The 26,141-nt window shown below is 43.6% G+C and overlaps 2 protein-coding genes across 6 annotated transcripts in view; both read left to right on the top strand.

Moving 5' to 3' along the window:
• The window catches only part of RNMT (RNA guanine-7 methyltransferase), a 91,740-nt gene extending 82,421 nt beyond the window's left edge, over positions 1-9,319 (top strand). For 3 of the 5 annotated variants that reach the window (XM_081262549.1, XM_081262550.1, XM_081262551.1), the window contains exon 12: positions 9,200-9,258. In XM_081262549.1, the coding sequence (XP_081118675.1) occupies positions 9,200-9,237 (38 nt within the window). In that variant the 3' untranslated portion in view covers positions 9,238-9,258. Of the gene's footprint in view, positions 1-9,199 lie in introns of all 5 variants that reach the window. The other 2 variants (XM_081262554.1, XM_081262552.1) reach the window with 2 other exon arrangements.
• A 5,171-nt stretch (positions 9,320-14,490) lies between these two features.
• MC5R (melanocortin 5 receptor) lies at positions 14,491-18,622 on the top strand. Its single transcript, XM_081263479.1, has 2 exons — positions 14,491-14,621; positions 15,736-18,622. The coding sequence occupies exon 2, from the start codon at positions 15,776-15,778 to the stop codon at positions 16,751-16,753; it is 978 nt and encodes a 325-aa protein (XP_081119605.1). The 5' UTR covers positions 14,491-14,621; positions 15,736-15,775; the 3' UTR covers positions 16,754-18,622.
• The last annotated feature ends 7,519 nt before the right edge of the window (positions 18,623-26,141 follow it).

Below are 26,141 nucleotides of genomic sequence, written 5' to 3'. Positions count from 1 at the left end.
AGTAAGTTCAAGGTTTTGGAAAACAGGGAAAATCGAATAATTTCTGAACTCAGAGTACCTCTAATCCTTTTCACTCTTATTTCTTGCTAGTTTTTGTCCAAGTGCATAAAAATTCTAACATAATTGCAATCATAATAACAAAATGTGCATTTGTGTATAGTAGTGTAATCATTTTAAAGCTGATTAGTGATTGTCACAATTTTCAGTGACTGGGTGTTTTGGTTTGGATATGAGATGGCCCCTGTAAAGCTCATGTGGCATCCCAGGGATGTTCAGAGTTAAATGATTGGATTATGAGGGTTGTGACCTAGCTTATGGATTAATCCACTTAATGTTCTACTGAGTGGTAACTGTAGGTAGGTAGGGTGTGGTTGGTTGGAGGAGGTGAGTCACTGGGGGTGTTCCCGGGGAGGGTTTATCTTCTCCTTGCTTCCTGCTGCCCTGAGCTGAATAGCTTTGCTCTTCTGTGCACTCCTCCCTGATTGTCTGCTTCACCTTGGGCCCAGAGCAATGGAGTTGGCCAGCCATGGACTGAGACCACTGAAACCAGGAACCTCAAATTATGCTTTTCCTCCTCTTCAGTTGTTCTTGTTGGGTATTTTGGTCAGTGACAAAAAGTTGATCAACAGTCAGGGTCATGTTCCTCTTGGTGGACGTGTGATTTAGTTTGTCATTATCCAATTGCAACTTTTTTTTTTTGCAATTATGAATAATTGTGCAACAAATTTCTGTGATTCTATCTTTTTAAAAAACATTTATTGTAGTTGTAGTTGGACACAATAGCTTTATTTCATTTATTTATTTATTTTTTTATGTGGTTCTGAGGATCCAACCTAGGGCCTTGCACGTGTGAGGCGAGTGCTCTATCGCTAGCCATAACCCCTGTGATTACATATTTTTCCTTCATTTGGACTATTTTCTTAAATTAAGTCTCACAAAGGTGTGATTGAGGCTGCTTAACCTGTAGCAATAATATAAAAATCAGTTGCTTGCTTTGGTCTTTGAGAATGGATTTACACTGATTGTGTTACTGGATAATGTTTACTTGGATTTCATTTTTATGACTAGAAAACACATTGAATTGGATAGTAACACATTAGACAAGAAATGAACAGGTTTTAAATGAGACATTCTTCATTTTTGTACAGGTATTTTTTCATACATGCCTTTTCTTCCATATCTCATGCATATGTGACTACGGGAGCTTAAGAGGACCAAGAAGCATTCCTAAAGAACTCATGAACAGCATATCTGGCAAAGCCTCTTCACACAGCAAATTTCCATGGCTGTGTCAGTTTTTTGAAGACCAGTAGCAATTTCATGTGTGTATTAGGTCCTGTGTGATAAAAAGGACACCATAAGTAAGTCAGTCTAAGTCTGCCCGTGGTGACAGGCATCAGAAGTGAATGGTGGAACTGTGGAATCCTTTCTTGGTTCCTTTCATCTCTATTCAAATGAAGTGAGATTTTTGTACAGTTCTGCTGAGGGCCATTGCCAAGTAGGAATGACGCATCAAAATTTCCTTGCTAGCGTACCCCATGTTAAATGGATTTCGCTGTTGACATTGCATGTAAGGTGACCTTGCTCAAGGACCAAGGCGGATCCGGGTTTAGAGCTGATCAGGTTTGAGGAAGTATCCCGGTCCTTGGGTTTAGGGCGTTCCCGGTTTAAGACAATAAGGGAGAAAAAATCAAAACCATAGAGTCCCGGGGATCCCAAAAGCCAACTGTGTGACCCCAGAGATCCAGGCTGTCTGATTCGCGCGGCCTGCCCCGCGGCTACAGAAGGCGTGGCACCGCAGAGAAGGGATTAACTAGTAAGCAGGGAGATAAGTGGCTGCGACGCGGTGGAATCCCGCCAGCCAAGCCCGCACTGACCCCCGGGCTGAGTTCGGGATTTCAGACGGGGAAGGAAGCGGTACAGTCCCATCCCCCACAAGGGACACTCCACTAAGGCAATCAGCGGCCACCATCTTGGAGAGCTGAAGTATCCACCGCCACTCTCCGACAGATTGCAACAACAAAACAGGTGTGTGTCACTCAGCTCAGCCCCCATACATAGGGGGATTTTGCATAAAATCTCTCCTAGACTTTCCGGGGGAGGGAGTATCAGAGTGAGCCTGCATAAAGACTAAGGGGAAACTAGAGGCACCTGACCTTCAACACCCCCTCCCATCAGCAGCCAAAACAAAACCTGTTAGCCAGCGCTGGGAGAGGGGCAAGCAGAAAAAATCAAAACCATAGAGTGCCGGGGATCCCAAAAGCCAACTGTGTGACCCCGGAGATCCAGGCTGTCTGATTCGCGTGGCCTGCCCCGTGGCTACAGAAGGCGTGGCGCTGCAGAGAAGGGATTAACTAGCAAGCAGGGAGATAAGTGGCTGTGACACGGTGGAATCCCGCCAGCAAAGCCCGCACTGACCCCCGGGCTGAGTATGGGATTTCAGACGGGGAAGGAAGCGGTACAGTTCTATCCCCCACAAGGGAAACAAAACAATAGAGTGCTGGGGTTCCCAATAGCCACCCTCCACACCCAACGAACGGCAGGCACAGAGTACAGTTTGAACTGCCGAGAACCATCACTCAGGGGAAATCTGGTCTAGCAGGAGAAACCAAGACTAGCAGGAGAAACCAGGGGACTAGAGGCAAGACCCTCGCGACTGGGCGGCTGTAAACTGCAAGCCCACCGGCGACAGTTCACCCACTGCCCGCGTAACTGGGCGGTAGGAGAACGCCCGCCCGCTGGCGACTGATCACCTGCCCGCAGCCTGTGATACTGGGCGGCTAGAGACCGCCCGCCTGCCGCAACTGGGAGCTGAAACCAAACAGAGACAGTCCAGTCACACCCCCCCATTAGGACACCCCGGCAAGGAGACTGGGGCCCGTCATAGCAGAGTAGTGTCATCACTGGAGCTCGGATGTCGGAATTCTTTCCCAGCGGAATCCACGTTAGCAGGCATAGTTTAACAACACAAAGGAGAGACATCAGAGTAATACAGAAACAAAAAAAATCTATAGAAGAGAGCAGAAACACGACAATCAAATAGAGCTGGAAAGTAACGTGGACAACATGAGAAAACAAGGGAAAAAAGGATTACAAACAATGCAAGACAACTCAATTCTACAGGAGGACATAGAAACATGAGAAACAGGGATAGGGAAAGAACTCAAGGCATACCTAACTCGAATGGAAAGGAATATTAGAGAAGACATGAGACAGCAAGTCCAAGAAATAAAAGTATATTTTGAAAATGAATTAAACCAACAAATTCAAATGGCAAAGAATGAGCTCTACCAGGAGATAGAGATCTTAAAAAAAATCAAACAATAATCCTAGAATTGCAGGAAACTATAAACCAAATTAAAAACTCAAATGAGAATATTACAAATAGACTTGATCAAGTAGAAGTCAGAACATCAGATAATGAAGACAAGGTTTATCAACTTGAAAAGAATATAGTCAACACAGAAAAGATGCTTAAATCCCACGAGCAATCTATTCAAGAGATATGGGATGTCATAAAAAAACCAAATTTGAGAGTCACAGGGATAGAAAAAGGCACAGAGATTCAAACCAAAGGAATGGACAGCATATTAAATGAAATAATTCTAGAAAACTTCCCAGAGATGAAAGATGGAATGGATTGCCAAATCCTGGAAGCCTACAGGACCCCAAACATTCAAAACCATAATAGACCAACTCCAAGACATATAATTATGAAGATAGCAAATGTACAGAACAAGGAGAGAATATTAAAAGCTACGAGAGAAAAGAGGCAGATTACATTCAGGGGTAAACCAATTAGGTTAATGACCGATTTCTCATCACAGACTTTGAAAGCGAGAAGATCCTGGAACAATGTATTTCAAACGCTGAAAAATAATGGATTCCAACCAAGAATACTGTATCCAGGAAAACTGAGCTTCAAATTTGACAATGAAATTAAAATCTTTCACGATAAACAAAAGCTAAAAGAATTCGCAGCAAGAAAACCAGCTCTGCAAAGCATTTTGAGCAAAACACTACAAGAAGAGGAATTGAAAAATAGTGCCCAAAACTAACAGCAGGAGGTATCTCAGTAAAGGGGGAGGAAAGTAACCAAAAAGTAAAACTAGCCAAACTAAAATAAATAAATAAAGAAGCATGACTGGAAGTACAAATCATATCTCAATTGTAACCTTAAATGTTAATGGCCTAAACTCACCAATCAAGAGACATAGGCTAGTAACCTGGATCAAAAAAAAAAAAAAACAAATCCAACAATATGCTGCCTTCAGGAGACTCATATGATAGGAAAAGACATACACAGGCTGAAGGTAAAAGGTTGGGAAAAATCATACCACTCACATGGCCCTCGGAAGCAAGCAGGAGTGGCCATACTCATATCGAATAAAATCAACTTCAAACCTAAGTTAATCAAGAAGGATAAAGAAGGACACTATATACTGTTAAAAGGAACCATCCACCAACAAGACATAACAATCATCAATTTGTATGCACCAAACAATGGAGCTGCAATGTTCATAAAACAAACTCTCCTCAAGTTCAAGAGTCAAATAGACCACAACACAAAAATTATGGGTGACTTCAACACACCGCTCTCGCCATTAGACAGATAATCTAGACAAAAACTGAATAAAGAAACTATAGAACTCAACAGCACAATCAATAACCTAGACTTAACCGACATATATAGAATATATCAACCATCATCAAGTGGATACACATTCTTCTCAGCAGCACATGGATCCTACTCAAAGATAGACCATATATTATGCCATAAGGCAACTCTTAGTAAATATAAAGGCGTGGAGATAATACCATGCACCATATCTGATCATAATGGAATGAAATTGGAAATCAATGATAAAAGAAGGAAGGAAAAATCCTACATCACATGGAAAATGAACAATATGTTATTGAATGATCAATGGGTTATAGAAGACATAAAGGAGGAGATGAAAAAATTCTTAGAGTCAAATGATAATACAGATACAACATACCGGAATCTATGGGACACAATGAAAGCAGTTTTAAGAGGGAAATTCATTTCTTGGAGTTCTTACCTCAAAAAAAGAAAAAACCAACAAATAAATGAACTCACACAACACCTCAAAAACCTAGAAAAGGAAGAGCAAAACAACAACAAATGTAGTAGAAGACAAGAAATAATTAAAATTAGAGCAGAAATCAACGAAATTGAAACAAAAGAAACCATTGAAAAAATTGATAAAACTAAAAGTTGGTTCTTTGAAAAAATAAATAAGATAGACAAGCCCTTAGCCATGCTAACGAAAAGAAGAAGAGAGAGAACTCAAATTACTAACATACGGGATGAAAAAGGCAATATCACAACAGACACTACAGAAATACATAAGATAATTAGAAAGTATTTTGAAACCCTATATTCCAATAAAATAGAAGATAGTGAAGATATCGATAAATTTCTTAAGGCATATGATTTGCCCAGATTGAGACAGGAAGACACACACAATTTAAACAGACCAATAACAAAGGAAGAAATAGAAGAAGCCATCAAAAGACTACCAACCAAGAAAAGCCCTGGACCGGATGGGTATACAGCGGAGTTCTACAAAACCTTCAAAGAAGAATTAATACCAATACTTTTCAAGCTATTTCAAGAAATAGAAAAAGAAGGAGCTCTTCCAAATTCATTCTATGAGGCCAACATCACTTTGATCCCAAAACCAGACAAAGATACTTCAAAGAAAGAAAACTACAGACCAATATCTCTAATGAACTTGGATGCAAAAATTCTCAATAAAATTCTGGCGAATTGAATACAAAAACATATCAGAAAACTTGTGCACCATGATCAAGTAGGATTCATTCCTGGGATGCAAGGCTGGTTCAATATATGGAAATCAATAAATGCTATTCACCACATCAATAGACTTAAAGACAAGAACCATATGATCATCTCGATGGATGCAGGAAAAGCATTTGACAAAGTACAGCATCCCTTTATGTTCAAAACACTAGAAAAACTAGGGATAACAGGAACTTACCTCAACATTGTAAAAGCTATATATGCTAAACCTTAGGCTAGCATCATCCTAAACGGAGAAAAACTGAAGGCATTCCCTCTAAAATCTGGAACAAGACAGGGATGCCCTCTATCACCACTTCTATTCAATTTAGTTCTCGAAGTACTAGCCAGAGCAATTAGACAGACAAAAGAAATTAAAGGCATAAAAATAGGAAAAGAAGAAATTAAATTATCGCTATTTGCGGATGACATGATAATATACTTAACAGACCCAAAAGAGTCTACAAAGAAGCTGCTAGAGTTAATAAATGAATTCAGCAAAGTGGCAGGTTATAAAATCAACACGCATAAATCAAAGGCATTTCTGTATATCAGCAACAAAACCTCTGAAATGGAAATAAGGAAAACCACTCCATTCACAATATCCTCAAAGAAAATAAGGTACTTGGGAATCAACCTAACAAAAGAGGTGAAAGATTTATACAATGAAAACTACAGAACCCTAAAGAGAGAGATAGAAGAAGGTCTCAGAAGATGGAAAAATGTACCCTGTTCATGGATAGGCAGAACTAACATCATCAAAATGGCGATATTACCCAAAGTTCTCTACAGGTTTAATGCGATGCCAATCAAAATCCCAACGGCATTTCTTGTAGAAATAGACAAAGCAATCATGAAATTCATATGGAAAAACAAAAGACCCAGAATAGCAAAAGCAATTCTAAGCAGGAAGTGTGAATCTGGAGGTATAGCGATATCAGAGGTCAAACTGTACTACAAAGCAGTAGTAACAAAAACAGCATGGTGCTGGTACCAAAACAGGCAGGTGGACCAATGGTACAGAATAGAGGACACAGAGACTAATCCACAAAGTTACAACTATCTTATATTTGATAAAGGGGCTAAAAGCATGCAATGGAGGAAGGATAGCATCTTCAACAAATGGTGCTGGGAAAATTGGAAATCCATATGCAACAAAATGAAATTGAATCCCTTTCTCTCGCCATCCACAAAAATTAACTCAAAATGGATCAGGGAGCTAGATATCAAATCAGAGACACTGAATCTGATAGAAGAAAAAGTTGGCTACGATCTACATATAGTGGAGTCGGGCTCCAAATTCCTTAATAGGACACCCATAGCCCAAGAGTTAATAACAAGAATAAACAAATGGGACTTACTTAAACTAAAAAGTTTTTTCTCAGCAAGAGAAACAATAAAAGAGGTAAATAGAGAGCCTACATCCTGGGAACAAATTTTTACCCCCCACACCTCAGATAGAGCCCTAATATCCAGAATGTACAAAGAACTTAAAAAATCAAACAATAAGATAACAAATAACCCAATCAACAAATGGGCCAAGGACCTGAACAGACACTTCTCAGAGGAGGACATACAATCAATCAACAAGTACATGAAAAAATGCTCACCATCTCTAGCAATCAGAGAAATGCAAATCAAAACCACCCTAAGATACCATCTCACTCCAGTAAGATTGGCAGCCATTATGAAGTCAAACAACAATAAGTGTTGGCGGGGATGTGGGGAAAAGGGTACACTTGTACACTGCTGGTAGGGCTGCAAAATGGTGAGGCCAATTTGGAAAGCAGTATGGAGATTCCTGGGAAAGCTGGGAATGGATCCACCATTTGACCCAGCTATCACACTTCTCGGACTATTCCCTGAGGACCTTAAAAGAGCGCAGTATAGGGATACGGCTGCATCAGTGATTATAGTGGCACAATTCACAATAGCTAGACTGTGGAACCAACCTAGATGCCCCTCAATAGATGAATGGATAAAAAAAATGTGGCATCTATACACAATGGAGTATTATGCAGCACTGAGAAATGACAAAATCATAGAATTTGCAGGGAAATGGATGGCATTAGAGCAGATTATGCTAAGCGAAGCTAGCCAAGCCCTAAAAAACAAATGCCAAATGTCTGCTTTGATATAAAGAGAGCAACTAAGAACAGAACAGGAAGGAAGAGCATGAGGAAAAGACTACAGTAAACAAAGACGAATGGGGGGAGAGAAACGGAGAGAGAAGGGAAAGCATATGGAAATGGTAGGAGACCTTCAATGATACATAAAATTATAAGAGGTTATGAGGGGCAAGGGGGAGGGAAAAAAAAGGGAGAGAATTGAACAACAGCAGGGGAGGTAGAGAGGGAAGATGGGAGGGGAGGGAAGGGGAGGGGGGATAGTAGGGGATAGGAAAGGTAGCAGAATACAACAGTCACTAATATGGCATTATGTAAAAATGTGAATATGTAACAGATGTGATTCTGCAATCTGTATTTGGGGTGAAAATGGGAGTTCAAAACACAATTTGAGTCAAATGTATGAAAGATGATATATCATGAGCTATGTAATGCTTTAAATAATCAATAAAAAAATTAAAAAAAAATAAAAATGACCAGAAAAAAAAAAAAAGACAATAAGGGTTTTAGGGAAGTTGGTGGTTGAAGATTATTGCTGCCGGGATTAGGGTGTTCCTGCTGCTTGTTCCCGTTGAGTTCTCGTGAGATTCAGAAAGTAGATTGGAAAAAAAGCCTCGTGGAGTAGGTGAATTGGGCGGCTGCAGAACTGGGATTGCCCCAGAGCGTGTGTGGAGGCCGGTGTGAGTTCGGGAATAAAGAATTGCTGTTTGAATGTACAAAGCTGTGTGGTGGCTCGTGATTCTGTGCCCAGCCAAGACATTGGCACAGTTCTGAGTAATGGTGCATGATGGCAGCTATCTAAAAGCTAAGACCTAACAGGCTTTTTTTTTTTTTTTTCTGGGTAAGGAGTCAAACAGAAACAGATGTGACCCTCAAAGCAGACAGGGAGTGCTCTAGGGTTATTGCCATTAGTCAAAGTCCCTCTTACAAGAGCAATTGCAAAAGAGCTCATAGCTAAACCTTTTGAATTAGTAAATATAGAGAGTTTGTAAAAATAGAATAAATAAAAGTAAATAGCAACAGGCCAAACCTTAATGTTAACGACCACTTGCTCTGGAGAATATATTTCTCTGAAGAAATATATTCTCCATCACTGCACCCAGTCTCACCTCACTTTTATTAGCAACAGTTTCTGAATCTTTGTGATTCTCATTGCATGGAGGTCTTTTGCTGCCCATGGTGGATATTTTGAAGAACTAGGTCCTGAAAGACTGACTTTTCTCTCTCTCCCCTCCTCACCACACAGGAAGAAGCTGCACTGGGAATGAGGAGACCTGGCTGTGAAATCTTACTTAATTTGTCATATATTTACTCTCAAATCATTGGTTTCTTGGAATAAGACATTTTTAAACATTATTTTTCTGACTGTTCTCTTAAAACTGTTCTTGAAATAAAGTAATATTTATCTAATGCACTCGACTTTCAATGTGTGGCTTTCAAAGGTCAAAAATCCCCCCTTCTTCCCAGCTGGGCCCTGCATACTGCATGTCCTCTTTTCTGAGTCCTGTTAGCTCTAGATAAAGAAGCAGGCCAAGCTTGAACCAGGGGAGTCCCTTTGTGGCCACAGTGGATTGGCCTGAACCTGGATCCCTGGCTCTTAAGGGGGCCAGTTAGAAGATCTGCTGAGAATCTGGCTGTGATCATCTGGATCACGGATTTCCGAGTGTCTATGTCTCTTTCCTCAAGGTGAGCAGAGCACATTGCTGCCCCTTGATGTTGGGCTCTGCCACATGACTTGGCTTACTCAGATGAAATGACAGCAGGTAAGTCCCAATCACAGGCTCACATTTGTTTTCATGACTCAAACTGGCTCTTGCACTCTGGTTTGCTACTGTTCTCTCATACTGAACTCCCAGTATGGTGGGGAGTTGCCCCTTGTAGCCATTGGAGCATGACCTGAGCTGACCCCAAACAACCTTCAGTCTGAAATCTTGAGCCTGAAGTCCAGAGTGGCCTCTCTGAGTGACAGCTGGGTTGAGCATGAGAACATGCCACTTTTGCTGTCTGCCTTTGTATTTTTTAGGGTGTTTTGTTATGCAGCATTGTCAAGCGTTTGCTGACTCATACCCTAGTAATAATTTTATTCTAGTCTTAGAGAGTTCATTTGGGCTTACTTGGGGTGGCCATCCTGGGCCTCTACAAGCTAGTGGACAGGTAGCTAGAATTGTAGGGATCTCTTGCCCATTTCTCCATGGGAGTATGTTCCTTGTTTCTTGGGGACTGAATTTTAAGTGGTGTAGAAAGAGGGGACTGCTTCTTTAGTCAAATCTGTGGTGCATTTTTTTCCCCAATGTCTTCTGACATTACTTTTTTGCAGACCAGAATTTTGAAATATAAGGAAGACCAATATCTTGAGTCAATTATGTTGCTGAATTTAGTGACAGGATGATAAATTCAAATTGTCATTCTCCCTCCAGAGTTGCACTGTGAAATGTGAACCAAGCAAAAGTTCTTCACCTTGAAAACAGTTAAGGTTGTAAAATGCTCAAAGAATATTGTCAAAAACGTAGAGCACATTCCCAATTCTGATGCAGAAATGAACCTTCTGGAACATGGAAGAGAATCAGCATCTATGTGTTGTTCTCTAAGAATGTGAACATTGTACGGAGCTGATACAATAACATAATAAAAAAAATAGAGATCATACAGTAGAATTCTGGGACTGCAGGATCTTCTTATCTGCCTGTATAAGAAGACCAAAGTCAAACTTGTTTAAATGACAAAGGGAGTATGTTAACTCAGGCAGAAAAGTACAGAAAAGGTTAGGTTTGGAGCAGGGCTGGACCCAGTGGGTCAACAACCCGGTAAAATCCTGGTTTTGCTCAATCATGCTTAGTGGTGGGGATCGAGCAAAGCTTTGTAGTCACTATCATCAAAAAAAAGGTAAGATTTTTCCCCCTTAGGGCTTCCTAAAAAATGTCCACTTTCATCTTTGGATGGGATCACGTGGCCACCCTCAAACTGATCCTTATGGCTAAAGGACTTGTACAGTCCATATGGATCTACCTGCATGGGGTGTCAGTTTAACGCTGACCACTGGGGAACCAAGGGGGGCCTTGGCAGGAGTCCTTGGGCTGTGTGGGAAAGTTTCTGACAGGTGGTTCTGCTAGGTGAGAAGAGAGCTGGGGTGGTGCTGTGGAAGGGGCACTTGGGCAGGTGCAGAGAGATATCCAGACACTTTCCCAGCAGGAGGGAAGGATCTGGCATCTAAAGAATGAACAGGAGGGCTATGGCTGTGGCTCAGAGGTAGAGTGCACGCATAGCATGAGTGAGGCCCTGGGTTCAATCCTTAACACCATATAAAGTAAAATAAAGACATTGTGTCCACCTATAACTAATAAACAAATATTAAAAAAGAATGAGAAGGAGTTTAATGATCAAAGGAGAAGGAGAGAATTTAAGAACATCATATTATTTAAACAGCAGTTGTTTGGGGAAGTCTGAAGTAGCAACTAGTCTAGAAGAAACGTCTTAAATAAAAGAGGTGAGGTCAGTGCCTTATCTTTCTCTCCAGATGTGGTGGTGAACTTTCCAAAGATCATCTGCTTCCTGGGCTAAGAAATCTCAGAGTCCCTCCAATGAGTGACACAATACCCTGCAAGAGGAACATGGTGAGTTCAGCTTACTGATTAGACTTGTGTGCTTCTAGAAGGAAAGGACCCTCTCTAGTCAGCTTTCTCTCTGACATTCTTAGCTTCGTACTGAGTGCAAAGGATGCTGATGGAGTCCTCTTCACAGAGGTGCATAGATGGCATTTAGCAAGTAATCCTCCGCTAGGACAGAGAGAAGTTTGGCTTACCTAGCTTGATATGGCACGACATTATAGTGGTCTTTCTGGTGGTCACAACAAAGCATTAAACACAAACAAAAAAGCATAGTGAACCATTGAAAAGCTCCCCAAGCCCCAGAGCGAGTCCCTAAACTTCAGGTCCTCTCTTTCTTACTAGGAAGGGACATAAACTAGTTGGCATGATGGTCATCTTACTGTCCAAACCACGCCCTGTTTGCTCAGTCTTGACTGCTGGAGAGGCGTTGTGTGACCCTGCCCTGGCTCCCTCGCCAGGTCCCTGGCACTCTTTCCTTTCTGGCAAGAAGCCAGCTCCCTCTGATCTGGTCATCCTTGGCTGGACAGTCTCCCACGCCCCATCCCATCTGGTTACCTTTGTCCCCTTCAGCCCTCCATGTCTCTCCTAAGGTTCTCAGCCACATGTCCCCCTGCTGACTTGTCTCTCTGCCAGCTTAGTTCACCTCTTTGCTTCCCATCCCGTCTGCTCCTCCCCAACCCTCCTTGGGAACCTGAAACAGCCATCTTCTCTGTGGCCATGTGGCCAGGACACAAGATTGAGCTCCCTGGACTATGGATTAAGCAGAGGTGTTCCTGGAAGGCTTGGATTCTGATCTGGATCCTGTTCTCCTCAGCAACTCTGAAGTCACGTGACTGCTCTAAGCCTTGACTTCCTCATGCAAAAGATGGTGTGAAGAATATTGACTTTATAGGGTTGCTGGGAGAATCGGCTGAGATGATGGACGTGCAGACCACAGTACTGTGTGCTGTGGGCTTCTGACAAATGTTCCATCAGCAAGAGCTTCCCCACGGCATCTCACAGCCTGCCTCCCAGTGACCCTAACCTGGTGCCTCATGGTGCCCTAGTGGATTGTGCCCTAATAAACCTCCATGGATACGACACCATGAGTATTCTCTGTGAATGTGAATGAGGAGCGTCCCTGTTGTCATTGTTCGAGAAGATGTCATGGTTTGGATATGAGATGCCCCCCACAAAGCTCCTCTGAATGCAGGAATATTCAGAGGCAAAATGATTATGAGAGCTGTGACCTAATCAGCCCATCTTAGTTTAATGGCTGGACTGGGTGGTAACTGTAAGCAGGTGGGGCATAGCTGGAGGAGGTGGGTCACCAGGGGTATGACCAGAAGAGTACACCTTCCTGTGCTTCTCCCACCACCACTCTAGTTTCCTTGCTACCACAGGTGACAGTTTCCCTCTGCTTGGCCTTTCCTTCATGATGCACTGCTTTACCTTGTAGAGCAAAGGATTCTGTGGTCTATGGACTGAGACCTCTGAAACCGTGAGCCCCAAATAAACTTTCCCTCTTCTGAGTTGTTTGTGTCCAGTTTTTCTGGTCACAGAGATGAAAAGCTAAGTAAGACAGAAGTAAAGCATAATGACACTGGGTCTGTTGTGTGGTTGGTCTGGCCTCCCTGGGGGAAAGCGGTGCGTCCTGTGGAATTTGGGGGGCTCATCAGCACCATGCTACTGTGTGTGCTACGCATGGTGTTTAGGGTGCTATTTGGGAGCTAGAAAGTTTCCAATGACAGGGACAACTGGAGAGCTTTGTCTACATCTTTTTAGCTTTATTGACCTCGATTTTTCTGATTATTTTTCTGCAAGAAACTGGTCAGTCCTCCACTTAAACTGTTTCAGGACAAAAAAAGTCACTGAAATCTCTGTCCAGTCTGTTTAGCAAAGTCAGGGTAACCTAAATACCAAGATCTGATAAAGACACTATGAAAATAAGAAAACTGCAAATAAGTCCAGCAAGATTTTGAAGAAACAATGCCTGACAGCCACCAGGGTTCCTTCAGGAGGCAGTGTCTCCACAGGTAATATGCCTGAGCTCCCGGCCAGGCTGCTGGAACTCTAAGTCCCATCTGTGCAAGGCTGGGAAGGTAGGTTTGCTGTGTGACCTATGTAAGTGTAGGTTCCCTCCTTTGTGAGATGGAATAACAATTGTAGCCACTTCCTGGGACTTCTGGGCACAACACTAGGATCACATCTGCACGTTGGGATCAATGATGCATGCCCCTTGCCAGCGCCCAAGGCCCTGTGTCTATAATTCAGAAAACTGCTTTCCCAGGAGACTCTGCTTTTTGCATATTATTGGGTAATCAGGATCTTCCAGAGAGCCCCCTCAGATCTTTCAAAAAGAAGTAAATAAAGGAACTCAAGTCTTCTGATATATTTTGTCAGCTCTTTCCTCTCTGCACCCACAGCACAGAGCTCCACAGAGGAAATCTGCAGATTCCCTTCTGTGACTCTGCCCTGGCGTGAGAACTCCCAGTGTCATTTGATGGTGTCTTGTACTTACACTGCCAGGGGTGTGTGGGGCAGAGTCACGTCTAGGGCTTCCAGGCTTTCCCCAGAGAATGAGCACCAGGGTACACCAGTCACGCCTGTCCCGGAGAAACATACGGCAGGACGATCTTTGAGCTGGACAGCATTTTAATCAGTGCATTAGAGAAGGAGGAAAAAGAATAAAGGCAAGAACAACAACAACAACAACAAAAAGCATGTGGGCGGATGCACTTGGGGCAGGAGCAGCGGCAGCTGCTTGCAGGTGAGGTTCCCAAGACTGGCCCCGCGCCAGCCTGCGGGAGCAGGTGCTGCTCTACAGCGCTGGACCGCTAGGTGGTACCGAAAAGTCAGAGACTCCTGGGCTCTGCCCGGGTGAGAACAGGTTGTGGAGAGGAGGGACGCTCAGGTCCGAGGGGCGGCGACAGGGGCGGGCCGGCTGCATAAACGCCGCTGGCGCTCCGCAGGAGGAGGACGCATCCCAGTGATGGCTCTGAGCTCGCAGAGGCGGTCCCCGCGCGTGGACGCCGGGTACCCAGGCTGAGCGCGGAGCAAGATCGGAGCCCAGGGAGAGCGCCGGTAAATAGCCACAACTTTCTATTTCCTAGAAATTGCTTGGAAACGATGCAAAATCGTGCCTACCCCACAGGTGGAGGAGGGCAGGGTGGAGGGGGCTAGCTCACTGGACGAATTTTTAAAACAGCTGGACGTGATGTGATATCATAGTATACTTGGTCGATATCTCTGGGATGGAACTGAACAAACATATATAAAAAAATGATTCCGGTTCCATAAATGCTTATGATTGTCAGTATGAATGAGGACAGAAATTCTCTGTCCCCAGGTGTGCTCTGAGTTTGGAGGGCAAAAGGATTTTTGAATATAGATCAAGACTGGGAAATAGAATAAAAAGGGACTGAAGTATCTGACTCTAGTCCTTGATACATGTAAATGGCTGGGTTCTTCATACTGCGCTCCCGTGAAACTTACAAAGCTATTATTCAGACTTTCGGGGAGTTTCAAATAATGCAAAATACAGGGGGAAATATTGATTGAGGGGAAAACAGCCTCATTTTTTCTCAATTTTAAACCTGTTTGTACCGGGGAAGCTTAGGAGCTGGAGGCAGTAACTTCTATGTGAGATCATGCTCAAGGTAACACTATCACAGTCTTGGTTCTGGAGGTGTAGCTGTGCAGTCTGAGTTGCAGGGGTTTTGAAGACAGTCAGGGCCAACGTGAAGAATGCAAATGTCTGTCTTGAGAAATCTGTGCTCACTGGAGGAGCATGTGGCGTAGCCGCCTTAGGAATGTGAAAATCTGGAGAGAGGTTGGGGTTTTATGGGATTTTTGTAGGCTAGAGGGGACCTCACTTTTGAGAGTAAACTTGGGACCAGGGCAACAGGCATAAAAAGTGAAACCACCCTGGATACACAGAGATGAACGCCACTCTATTTAGGTAGGTGAAAAAATGTCAGTTTACAGGAAGGAGATCAGAAAATGCTGTGAAAATTCTAAGTCTGGGTGTTAGAGGGGCAGTATCCCGGGGATCAGGAATGTAAGTCAGAATGTTCATTCATTCACCCCCTTTCCTGCATTGTGATTGCTTTGGGATGTCTCTCTCTCTCTCTCTCTCTCTCTCTCTCTCTCTCTCTCCCCTTAACCTTTTGGATTATGAAAAAATCCTGTCTTGCAGTACATTTACTGGCAAGAAGAGGTGGTGTTTTCCCCCAGCCATGAATTCCTCATTTCACCTGCATTTCTTGGACCTCGGCCTGAACGCCACTGAGGGCAACATTTCAGGACTCAATGTCAAGAACAAGTCGTCTCCCTGCGAGGACATGGGCATAGCTGTGGAGGTGTTCCTGACGCTGGGTCTCATCAGCCTCTTGGAGAACATCTTGGTCATCGGCGCCATTGTGAAGAACAAGAACTTGCACTCACCCATGTACTTCTTCGTGTGCAGCTTAGCGGTGGCCGACATGCTGGTGAGCATGTCCAACGCCTGGGAGACCATCACTATCTACCTGATAAATAACAAGCACCTGGTGATGGCAGACGCCTTTGTGCGCCACATTGACAATGTGTTTGATTCCATGATCTGTATTTCCGTGGTGGCCTCCATGTGCAGTTTGCTGGCCATTGCGGTGGACAGGTACGTCACCATCTTCTACGCGCTGCGCTACCACCACATCATGACGGCCAAGCGCTCGGGGGCCATCATCGCGTGCATCTGGACCTGCTGCACGGGCTGCGGCATCGTCTTCATCCTTTACTACGAATCCACGTACGTCATCGTGTGCCTCATCTCCATGTTCTTCACCATGCTCTTCCTTATGGTGTCCCTGTACATACACATGTTCCTCCTGGCACGGACCCACGTCAAGCGGATCGCCGCCGCGCCCGGCTACAGCTCTGTGCGGCCGAGGACCAGCATGAAGGGCGCCGTCACGCTCACCATGCTGCTGGGGGTTTTCATCGTGTGCTGGGCCCCCTTCTTCCTCCATCTCATCTTAATGATCTCGTGCCCGCAGAATATCTATTGCTCCTGCTTCATGTCCCACTTCAACATGTATCTGATCCTCATCATGTGTAACTCCGTGATCGACCCTCTGATCTATGCCTTCCGCAGCCAAGAAATGCGGAAGACCTTTAAAGAGATCATTTGTTGCCATGGCTTCAGAGTGAGCTGTAGGTTCCCTAGCAGGTATTAATCCCAGTGCCACCCTCTCTCTGGCTCTCAATTGTCCTCTGGCAGAGCCGGTGAGGTCCACTAGGAATCGGAAGGATCACTAGGAATCGGAACTGCGTTCCCATTATCCCTTCTCCAGTTCAGATGTGTCCGCCTTTTCTCCTGTGGTCAATGTCATGTCAAACGTGTGCATGTTGCTTCTCCATTTGGGAAGTGGCCTGTGACAATTTTTCACTGTCCCTTTTCATCTTGCTATTTCTCAAGTCCAACCTCCCTCTGTGTGGACTTAGGGAATGCACAACATACAGAGTGCATGTAAGTCTAAGCCTGCAGAACAGGCTGCTATTGGAAGAAAAAGCATGAATATCTAGGGGCTGGGGCTGAGGCTCAGCAGTAGAGCACTTGCCCTGCATGCATGAGGCCCTGGGTTCAAGATCCTCAGCACCACATAAAAAAATAAATAAAAGTAAAAATATTGTGTTCATATGCAACTAAAAAAAGTTTAAAAATGTATGACTATCTAGATTAAATATGATTGCTTTTTTTTTTCTTTTGCCCCAGAAGCAGGTTCATCGTTTGCTCAGTTCACTGAAGAGTAACGTATGCTTTGCAGGAAAGAATAGACGGTCGAATTCTTTCCATTTGAAATGTCCTGTTCACTTGTATGGTTGTTTCTACAGCTCTCCTTTCCTGAACTTCTGGCTTCGTGGCTTGTATTTATAATTGTCTGAAAATGGAATTTCCTTAACTATGCTTCTGTCAGTCATGGTTTTGCACTTACCCACACATAAAACTGGATGTTGCAAACTTTGTCTCGTGTGTTGTGAAAGTCTCTGTGATGACTCCGTACTGTCTTATCCGACTCAATCCAGGGTTTCCAAGTACTTGGGGGTGTGTCAGGGCCCTCCCCTCTCCTGCTGCATGGAGCGCGTGCCCCTGGCTGAGCTGTTTCTAACCTTCTCACCCAGGGTTAGTCTTGGTGTCTGAAACCTTGTGTGTGGACACTTTGCACTATCTCAACCTGACTCTAGCAGCTGTTGAAGGTCGGGGCCCCAATCTGGTACCCAGGGAGCCCCATCTTCTCTAACCTGGAGTGGAGTGAGAATACCCCAGTTCAGGCTGTGTGGCCTTCCCTGAACATCTTATTTCACTCTCTGTGTCTGTGCTGACCTCTCCCAGGATGGTATTGAGGAAAATGAGAACTTCCGGTAAACAGTAAAGCTCTAGGAGGATTTTCTTTTTATTTTTTTAAAAATGAACCAGATGGAAGAAAAACTAAGGGAGAATGCAGAGGTCAGTGGTCAGAGTAGTGACCTGGACACCAGCAGACCTGCTGTGTGGCCTCTGGATCCCAGGGTCCTCATCTGAAGTGAAGTACACATTCCAATGTCTTAATGGCTTCTTGGTATTAGTTTTTCTCTTTGGTTTGGACATTCACACCTAGAAGGAAATTTGTAAAATAAAGCAGTAGATCATCAGGGGCATACAACAGTGAGGTACTGGAACAAAGAGGGCCCTTCCTGCTGCAGTCTGTTGGGGCAGAGGAACTCCTGGGTGTAGTCACAGAAATCACCTGTGGGTATGACGCTCACCCTTGGGAGTGCAGAGTCGTGATAAAATTGTGCTGGCATCAATAGGAAAGTGCATAAGACACCCAGATCTTTGGAAACTGGCAAATGAGTAAGTTATTAACAATTGGAATTTGAAGGGGCATCTAGCCCTTCAAATGTTCTCTGTTCCTTTTTGCTGAAAATTCCTGTGTGTAATCACGAACAAGAAGCAGGTGATCACAATGTGATTATGGAAACCCCAGCCCTGTGTTCTGTGGCAGTGGCCTCCCGTCTTGTACAGAGTAGGCACTCATTTAATGTTTGTTAGGTGGCTAAGTAAATGTGTCAAATCTTCTAATAGCCCTGAGTGCTAAGTGACATCACTGGCGTTCCAGTTCCATAAGTGGGATGAAACTGGCTCATTTGGGAACTCAGTTCTTATTGGGCTAATTCTTGGTTCTGGTGCTTCATGACTCGGTACAAGGTCCGACCTTTTATGTGAAGGTCTTAAGGAAATGCTCCAATGTCTTTTAAGCCACATTTAAGTACTACAGTAATAGCCCATGTACTTAGATGTGTCTCCAGTTGGAAGGAATACATGTATGTAGCGACTTGGTCAATGTCTGTAAATGAGCCAACTCTTGGTACCCAACCGACCCCTGCCCCACAAAAAAAAAAAAAAAAAAAAAAAAAGAAAAAGGAATAAAAATTAAAATACATGTAACTCTTAAATCTTGAAGGGTGTTGTAGGTTAAATTTCCTTTTCTGTAGGAAATCTATTTGGTGTAAAAATATATGTTCAAAGAAATGGAAGGATGTATCAATTTTTAAAAATATGCTAACAATGGGGCTGGGGTTGTGGCTCAGCAATAGAGCACTTGCCTCGCACGTGAGAGACCCTGGGTTCGATCCTCAGCACCACATAAAAATAAATAAACAAAATAAAGATATTGTGTCCATGTATAACTAAAAAATTTTTTTTAAAAAATGGAAAGACAAGAGTGCCCATTTGAACTGGTCATGGGGTGTGTGGGATTCAGAAGGCTTTTGGTCTTTCTATCAATTTGTTGGCAGCTCCTGCAAAATAAGTAGGTACAATGATGGGCAAATTATGACCAAGACTACTTGAAAATATTTATTGTCTATAGGATGTCCATTTTTCCATTCAAAATGGTTTAACAAATGAAAGAAAACTTCACATTTGACTTTATATACTGTCCAAAAGTCTATGTCTCAGAAAACAAATATTTGGAGCTTATCAAGTTCTATGTGCTTAGTATGGGGGTAGAAAATGGTGCCCATCAGAAAATCCCTGCCACCAGGAGCTTATGGAACATGGGTTAATTAGGATATGACTATCAAAGACATGTGGAAACACATATTCAAGATGCTACATAAATTAAATGTAAACCAATGGGCCACAGACTATATGTTATACAACGAGGGCTGATGCTGCACGTAATGTAAAAAGACGCTCTCGCATACCTGTAATGGCAATCTCACTGCTGGGTGCAGAGGGGTGCCACCTGAGTTCTGAGATGAGGGAGAATAACTTTGAACAAGGCTGTCTCTATGTCTGGAGACCAATCCATTATAAGGACAACTTATCTGCTCCAGTATCCCAAGGCCATGTGGGACTAGGGACCACGCAGGCACTCCCATTCAGGAGGGGGAAGAGTGGGGACACACGGTGCCATGTTCAGGTGCTCACCGACATTGTGTGGCCCATGGCAATCACATTGAACAGTGCCCATCTGGACCTGTTCCTTGGCATCCTGTGTCTTTCTTATTGTCCCCAAGACTTTTTGTGCCTCTAAACTGTGCATACACTGAGTCTATCAGGCTTTGAGGAAAAATTTTATTTTCCCCCAGCCATTTTATCCAGTGAGAGGGTTCACTGGACCCTTCTAATGCATCCTCCTTGGACTTGACTCTGAGACACTTCCATCATCCCCTTGGAGGAGTTAGGAGCATCGGTGAGAGCATGGTGTGATTTGATCCTTGTGCCCAACCTGAGTTTTAATTGCCCTGTGCTATTCAACTTTCTTAGTTTTATCTTCTGCTTTTTGGGTTAAGAAGGGCAGTCTCTTAGGGCTAGGAATGTGGTTCAAGCAGTAGCACGCTTGCCTGGCATGCGCGGGGCTCTGGGTTTGATCCTCAACACCATATAAAAATAAAAAAATAAAGATGTTGTATTCCCTGAAAACTAAAAAATAAATATTAAAAAATTCTCTCTCTCTTTAAAAAAAAAAGGTGGTTTCTGTATTTTCCTGAGTCTTCTCCCCCCCCACAATGGCATCATCACTAAAGAATTCTATTTCATTGGTTTATTTATTTTATTTATGATACAACATATATAACGTGAAATTCCCATCTTAGTAATTACGTGTTCTGTTTGGTAACGTGGAGGGCCTCCACCTGCTGGGTCACCTGCTGCCTCCTTGCGGCTCCTCCTCCTGTGCAGGTCCCTAGCATCTCTTCCTGGTGACATCTCATTAAATGCAGCTGACGATAACGATGCACATGACCCCTGTTCTGCTTTCCACCTTCCCTGCATCATCTTGTACAGTATCCTTCCTTCAAGCATCTTCTTTGCCACCACGTACCCTGCACAGTCATCCTTGCCATTTACATACTGGTTTTAGTGTTGATTTAGTCATTTAAAAAAGTTATTTATTTATTTGTTCTAATTAGTTATACATGAGAGCAGAATGCATTTTGATTTACAGTACACAAATGGAGCACAAGTTTTCATTTCTCTAGTAGTATACAATTCATGTCATCGTACATGTACCTAGAGTAATGATGTCCGTCTCATTCCACCATCTTTCCTACCTCCATGCCCCCTCCATTCCCAACCCTCCCCTTTGCCCTATCCAAAGTCCCTCCATTTCTCCCATCCACTCCCCCCCCCCATTATGAATCAGCATCCACTTATCAGAGAAAACATTTGGCCTTTGATTTTGGGGGATGGGCTTACTTCACTTAGCATTTTCTTCTCCAACTCCACCCAATTACCTGCAAATGCCATGATTTTATTCTCTTTTATTGCTGAGTAATATTCCATTGTGTATCACCACATTTTCTTTATCCTGTCATCTACTGAAGGGCATCTAACCAACCTGGTTCCATAATTTAGCTATGTGAATTGTGCTGCTATAAACATTGATGTGGCTGCTGTTTTTAAGACCTTTGGGTATAGTGATTTGGCTATTTTTGGGCAACAATTTCTATACTTGCTAGGTGGTGGAGGCCAGTGCTTCTCAAGCTCTGATAGCCATGCAGAACATGAGAAGAGCTTGTTAGGGGGGATTGGGGCAGGAGCTAACATTTTGTATTTTTAACAAGCTCCAAGATACTGTTGGTCCAAGGGCCTCATTCTAAAACCTAAGGTCATCCTGTAGAAACAAAGAGATTCCAAATCTCAGTGACTTCACATACTGAGAACTTGCATTTCAATCATGTCACATGCTCAGCACAAGTTAGGAGGGATATCCCTTGCAGCTACTCTGGTTTCTGGGTTGAAGGAAGCCCCATCCTGATGCACCCTAGCTTGTGAGCTCTTTTCCTATCCACATATCACTCATTGGAACCAGTCCCATGGTCTCACATCCCAGTGGGCTGGGAAATCCAACCAACTATGTACTTTTGGATGTGATAGGTGAATAGCACCTGCTGGAGTGGGCCACGCAGTGTCATTGTGTGGAGCTTACTGGCCAAGACATTGCAGTTGCTTTATTATTTATTTTTGAAAATTTGTTTATTTATTCTAACTTGTTATACATGACAGCAGAATGCATTTCAATTCACAGTACACAGATAGAGCATAATTTTTCATGTCTCTGGTTGAACACAAAGTAGAGTCACACCATTCGTGTCTTCATACATCTACTTGGGGTAGTGATATCCATCTCGTTCCACCGTCTTTCCTGATTTATTTACTTTTAAACATGGCCATATGTGTGGAGAGGGCACAGCAAGGCAAGAATGAGCCCGTGTGGCCTGGCATGAGCACAGGAGCGATCCACCTGCTGCATTTCCCCATGAGTAGCACCAGCTCCCAGGTGGTGTGGGGCCCAGATCTGAGCTCTGGGCTGAGGGGAAGGGCTTGGGAACGCTCTCGAGGTGATCAGGATATCCTCAGCTCTTTCCTCCACTCCACTTGGGAATCACTATGCTGAGGAAGTGTTAGAACCAGCAAAGTCCAGGTACATCACTACACTTATTTTATAGGAATAGGCAGCAATTAAGAGCTTTTTTTCTTACATGGCATAATCTGTTAAAATCTGTGCTTATAAATTAGTTTTATAGAAAATTTACATTTGTGCCAGGAGAGATATGGGGGTAACTGAGGACAGGGGCTGAGGGCTGCAGCTAGGTTGTTGGCCAGGGACAGAGAGAATAGGAAGCCATTTTAAAGGGAGGATGCCACGGTTGGAGACCCACTTAACCCGCAGGTTTAACAAAAAGGAACTCAGACCCTAGCCCTCCTGTTCTTGTTACCTCTCCCAACATGGTGCTGATTCTTCATTCAGTGTTCAATTAAGATGGTGCTCAAAGTGTTTGGACCCTATGTGGAGTGCACACTCTGTTTTTTTCTGATATTTTTCAGATCACAATTTGCTGTGTGTCTCTCACATCCCTCTCCTGACACCCCCCTTTTTTGTCTTATTAAGCCTTTTAGTGCTGGTTATAAATGTAAGATATGGAAAATGATAAGCCCCAGAGTAGTGTGGTCTGGGAAGAGGGAGTGAAGAAGAAGCCAGCACATTGATAACCTTGATTCTTTCCCCATACGTCTTTTCCCAGTGACAAGACAATCCCCAGGCAGGGGATAGGCATCAAACCTAAAATGGCAATCTTTGGGAGCAAGCCAAAGCATTGCTCCTTCCCCAAATAAATCCTTTCCCAGTAGACAGTACAGTGGGACCCTGAAGGGAAAGGAATAAGCACTGAACTCTAAGCCCAGACCCTCCATTCCTCCCTAAGTAAAAACTTTGCCCAGTAAAAACAAATTTTAATTCTCACAAACCTGTTTCCCGAGTGCCCAAACTGACATGCTCTGTTCATAATTAAGTCACCTCTCGGTGTGGCAGATGGAGGCACAGATTCCTCCTTTGGCCACTGGCTCATTGTCCAGCAGGAAAGTGGGTGCACCAGGTGCATCACTTCACCGCTGAACAACGGCTGTGCTGATCCGTGACATTTGTACCCAGCTTAGTCATTTTGTGCTAACATTCAATAAAAGATGTGGCCACATATCTTGCTCATATTCATGGCCTTCTTCCCAGTGATCTGTGCTTTGGGTTGAGTCTGATAAGATTGTCTGTGAGCCATGCATGGAGAAGGCTGACCTGGCCAGGGTGGGCCTGTTGCCTGAGGCTTGAGCAGGTCTAGCTTAGTATCAGGGAACTAGGGATGAATGAGTTGTGAGAGCAGACCCTCCCAACACAAACCTGGTGGTTTCCTCCTGCAGTGATCTCATCAACTTCCATGGATTTGACTTAAAATATGACTTTTTATGAACTCTAGTAATTGTACATATTAATGGGGTTGGGTGTGGCTTTTCCACATGGGCATAGAGCATGCGCTGGTCCAGACTCCCTCTATCCACCCTCCCCTCCCTTCCTAACCTCTAGTGATCATTATCCTACATGAGGTTGACTTTGGATTTAGCTTCCATATGAAAGAGACAATGAGGTACTGGCCTTCCGGTGTGTGGCTGATGTCACTTAACATAGTGTCCTCTGGTCCCATCCATTGGGCTGCCATTGATAAGCATTTTGTTTTTCTTTATGGCTGAATAATACTCCTTTGTGTACACAAGACACATTTTCTTTATCTAATCATCTGTCAATGGACACCTAGGTTGATTCCATAACTTTGCTATTGTGAATAGTGCCACAATCAACATGGACATGCAGATATCTCTTTGGTATGCTAATTTCGATTCCTTTGGATATATTCCCAGAAGCAGCATAGCAGAATCATGTGGTAGATCTATTTTTAGTTTTTAGAGGACCCTACACTAATTTTCATTCCCACCAACAATACACAGAGTTCCTATTTCCTCACCTGTGTGTGTGTATCTCAACTATATATATATATATATATATATATATATATATATATATATATATATATATATATCCCAAGTACATTTATGTATCTATGTAGTGACATTTTGAGTGGTGTCAGGTATCTCATCATAATTTTGATTTACATTTCCCTTTTTTTCATATTTTTTTGATAACTTGCCTTTTTTCTTTTAACTCTAGAAAAAGAATTTCTAAACCCGTTATTTTCAGGCTGAACTTATCTTCTAAACAGCTGCCTGGTGTTTTAGGGAAATGTTCTCCAAGCTTCTCAAACTCAGCCTCACAGGGTTCTCTCCCTCCTCTCCTGTGTAGGTGAAGGCATCTCCCTGGCCTCTCGGTCTAGAGGCTCTGGAGGTACTGTGGACTCCTCTTTCTCCCTGGGCATCTCTAGATCTGCAAAATGTCGAGGTGAGAGGCCTCATCCTTAACTCCCTCGGTGACAGATGGGCTCTGTTTTTTGACATTTAAGTTTGGATTTTGGTACTAATATCCAGACTGCCTGCGGGTTCTTTCTCTATCAGCCCCCCTCCAGGGCTATTCTTCTAGTTCTTCAAGCACTTGCAAACATTAGCTCATCTTCTCGTGGCCTTCCATATCAATACATCAGCCTCCTCTGAACCTGACTTGCCCTTTCTGCTTGCTGGCCTGCAGGAGCACCTGTGGACATCTGCACGGCCCTTAAAGGGCAGGCTGGGGGCCTCGTCTTCTGTGGGTCCTTTTCAGTATCCACAGTCCTGATCCTGTCAGGCACTTCAGAGAGCAGGCTGCTTATGTGTCCTTTCCAAGCGCAGAAGCGTCTCTGTGGGAAGTGTCTTGAATCAGTTCGGGCAGCAGTGTCCAACAGAACTTTTGGAAATGTCAGAAATACCCCATATTTATATATTTGTGCTTCATCCACTGCAGTAGCCACTGGCCACCTATGACTACTGAGGATTAAAAAGGTGGCCAGTGGGGCTGGGGAGCCTAGTTTTTAATTTAATTCATATTTCCATTTAAATAATAGCACATGACGAATAACTGCAGTTTTGAAGCACGAAGAGTTAGAATTGGGTTCATTATATATAAGAGAAAATTTGCAAGAAACAGTGACACCCCCCGGACAGAAGTGCACCACTTTTCCCCAGAAGTCTGGACGTCAGCAGTTTAAGGCTAGAATGGGATTCTGGGTGCCTTAAAGAACCCCGGCTGAACAGCACAGGCTCTGGCTGAACTCCTCAGGGTTGCAGCTGCCCAGGGGAGTATGAGGGGCCATGCAAGCCACCTGCTTCCTGCACCTGGCATCCAGGACCCTGGAGGGCTGGTGCAGCCACTCTGGACAATGGAGGGTATGGAGACCCAGACTGCAGCTGGACCAGCAGCCCCAGGGCCCGTGAGTCCCATGAGACTTTGGAAGAGCGCAGGGGTTACCTGGAAATCAAGCGGTCAGTGAATTCTTGTAAAGCCCCATCCTCAAATGTAGACAAGGAAGACAGCCATTTCTGTTTCCATCTTCTTGGTTTTGCTTTCTGTATTGCTATTGTTTACATCACATATCACAACAAGAGGAAGATTTTCCTCCTCCTTCAAAGCAGGAAGCGGCATGATGGCTTTTGTTCCAAAACCCTGGCACATCATTGTCTAGACCAGAATGATAATGAGGCCATGGCTTCTCTGAAGATTACCAACGATTATATTTTTTAAAGCACTGTGATTTGAGTTTGCTGGTTTTATAATTTTTAGATGTTACTGTGCAGATGTTTGCCATCGGCAGTTGGTACTTAAA

The sequence above is a fragment of the Spermophilus citellus genome (genome assembly GCF_964194105.1).
Source record: "Spermophilus citellus genome assembly, chromosome: 12".
Lineage (NCBI taxonomy): Eukaryota > Metazoa > Chordata > Mammalia > Rodentia > Sciuridae > Spermophilus > Spermophilus citellus.
This window is presented reverse-complemented; position numbering and strand designations above follow the sequence as displayed.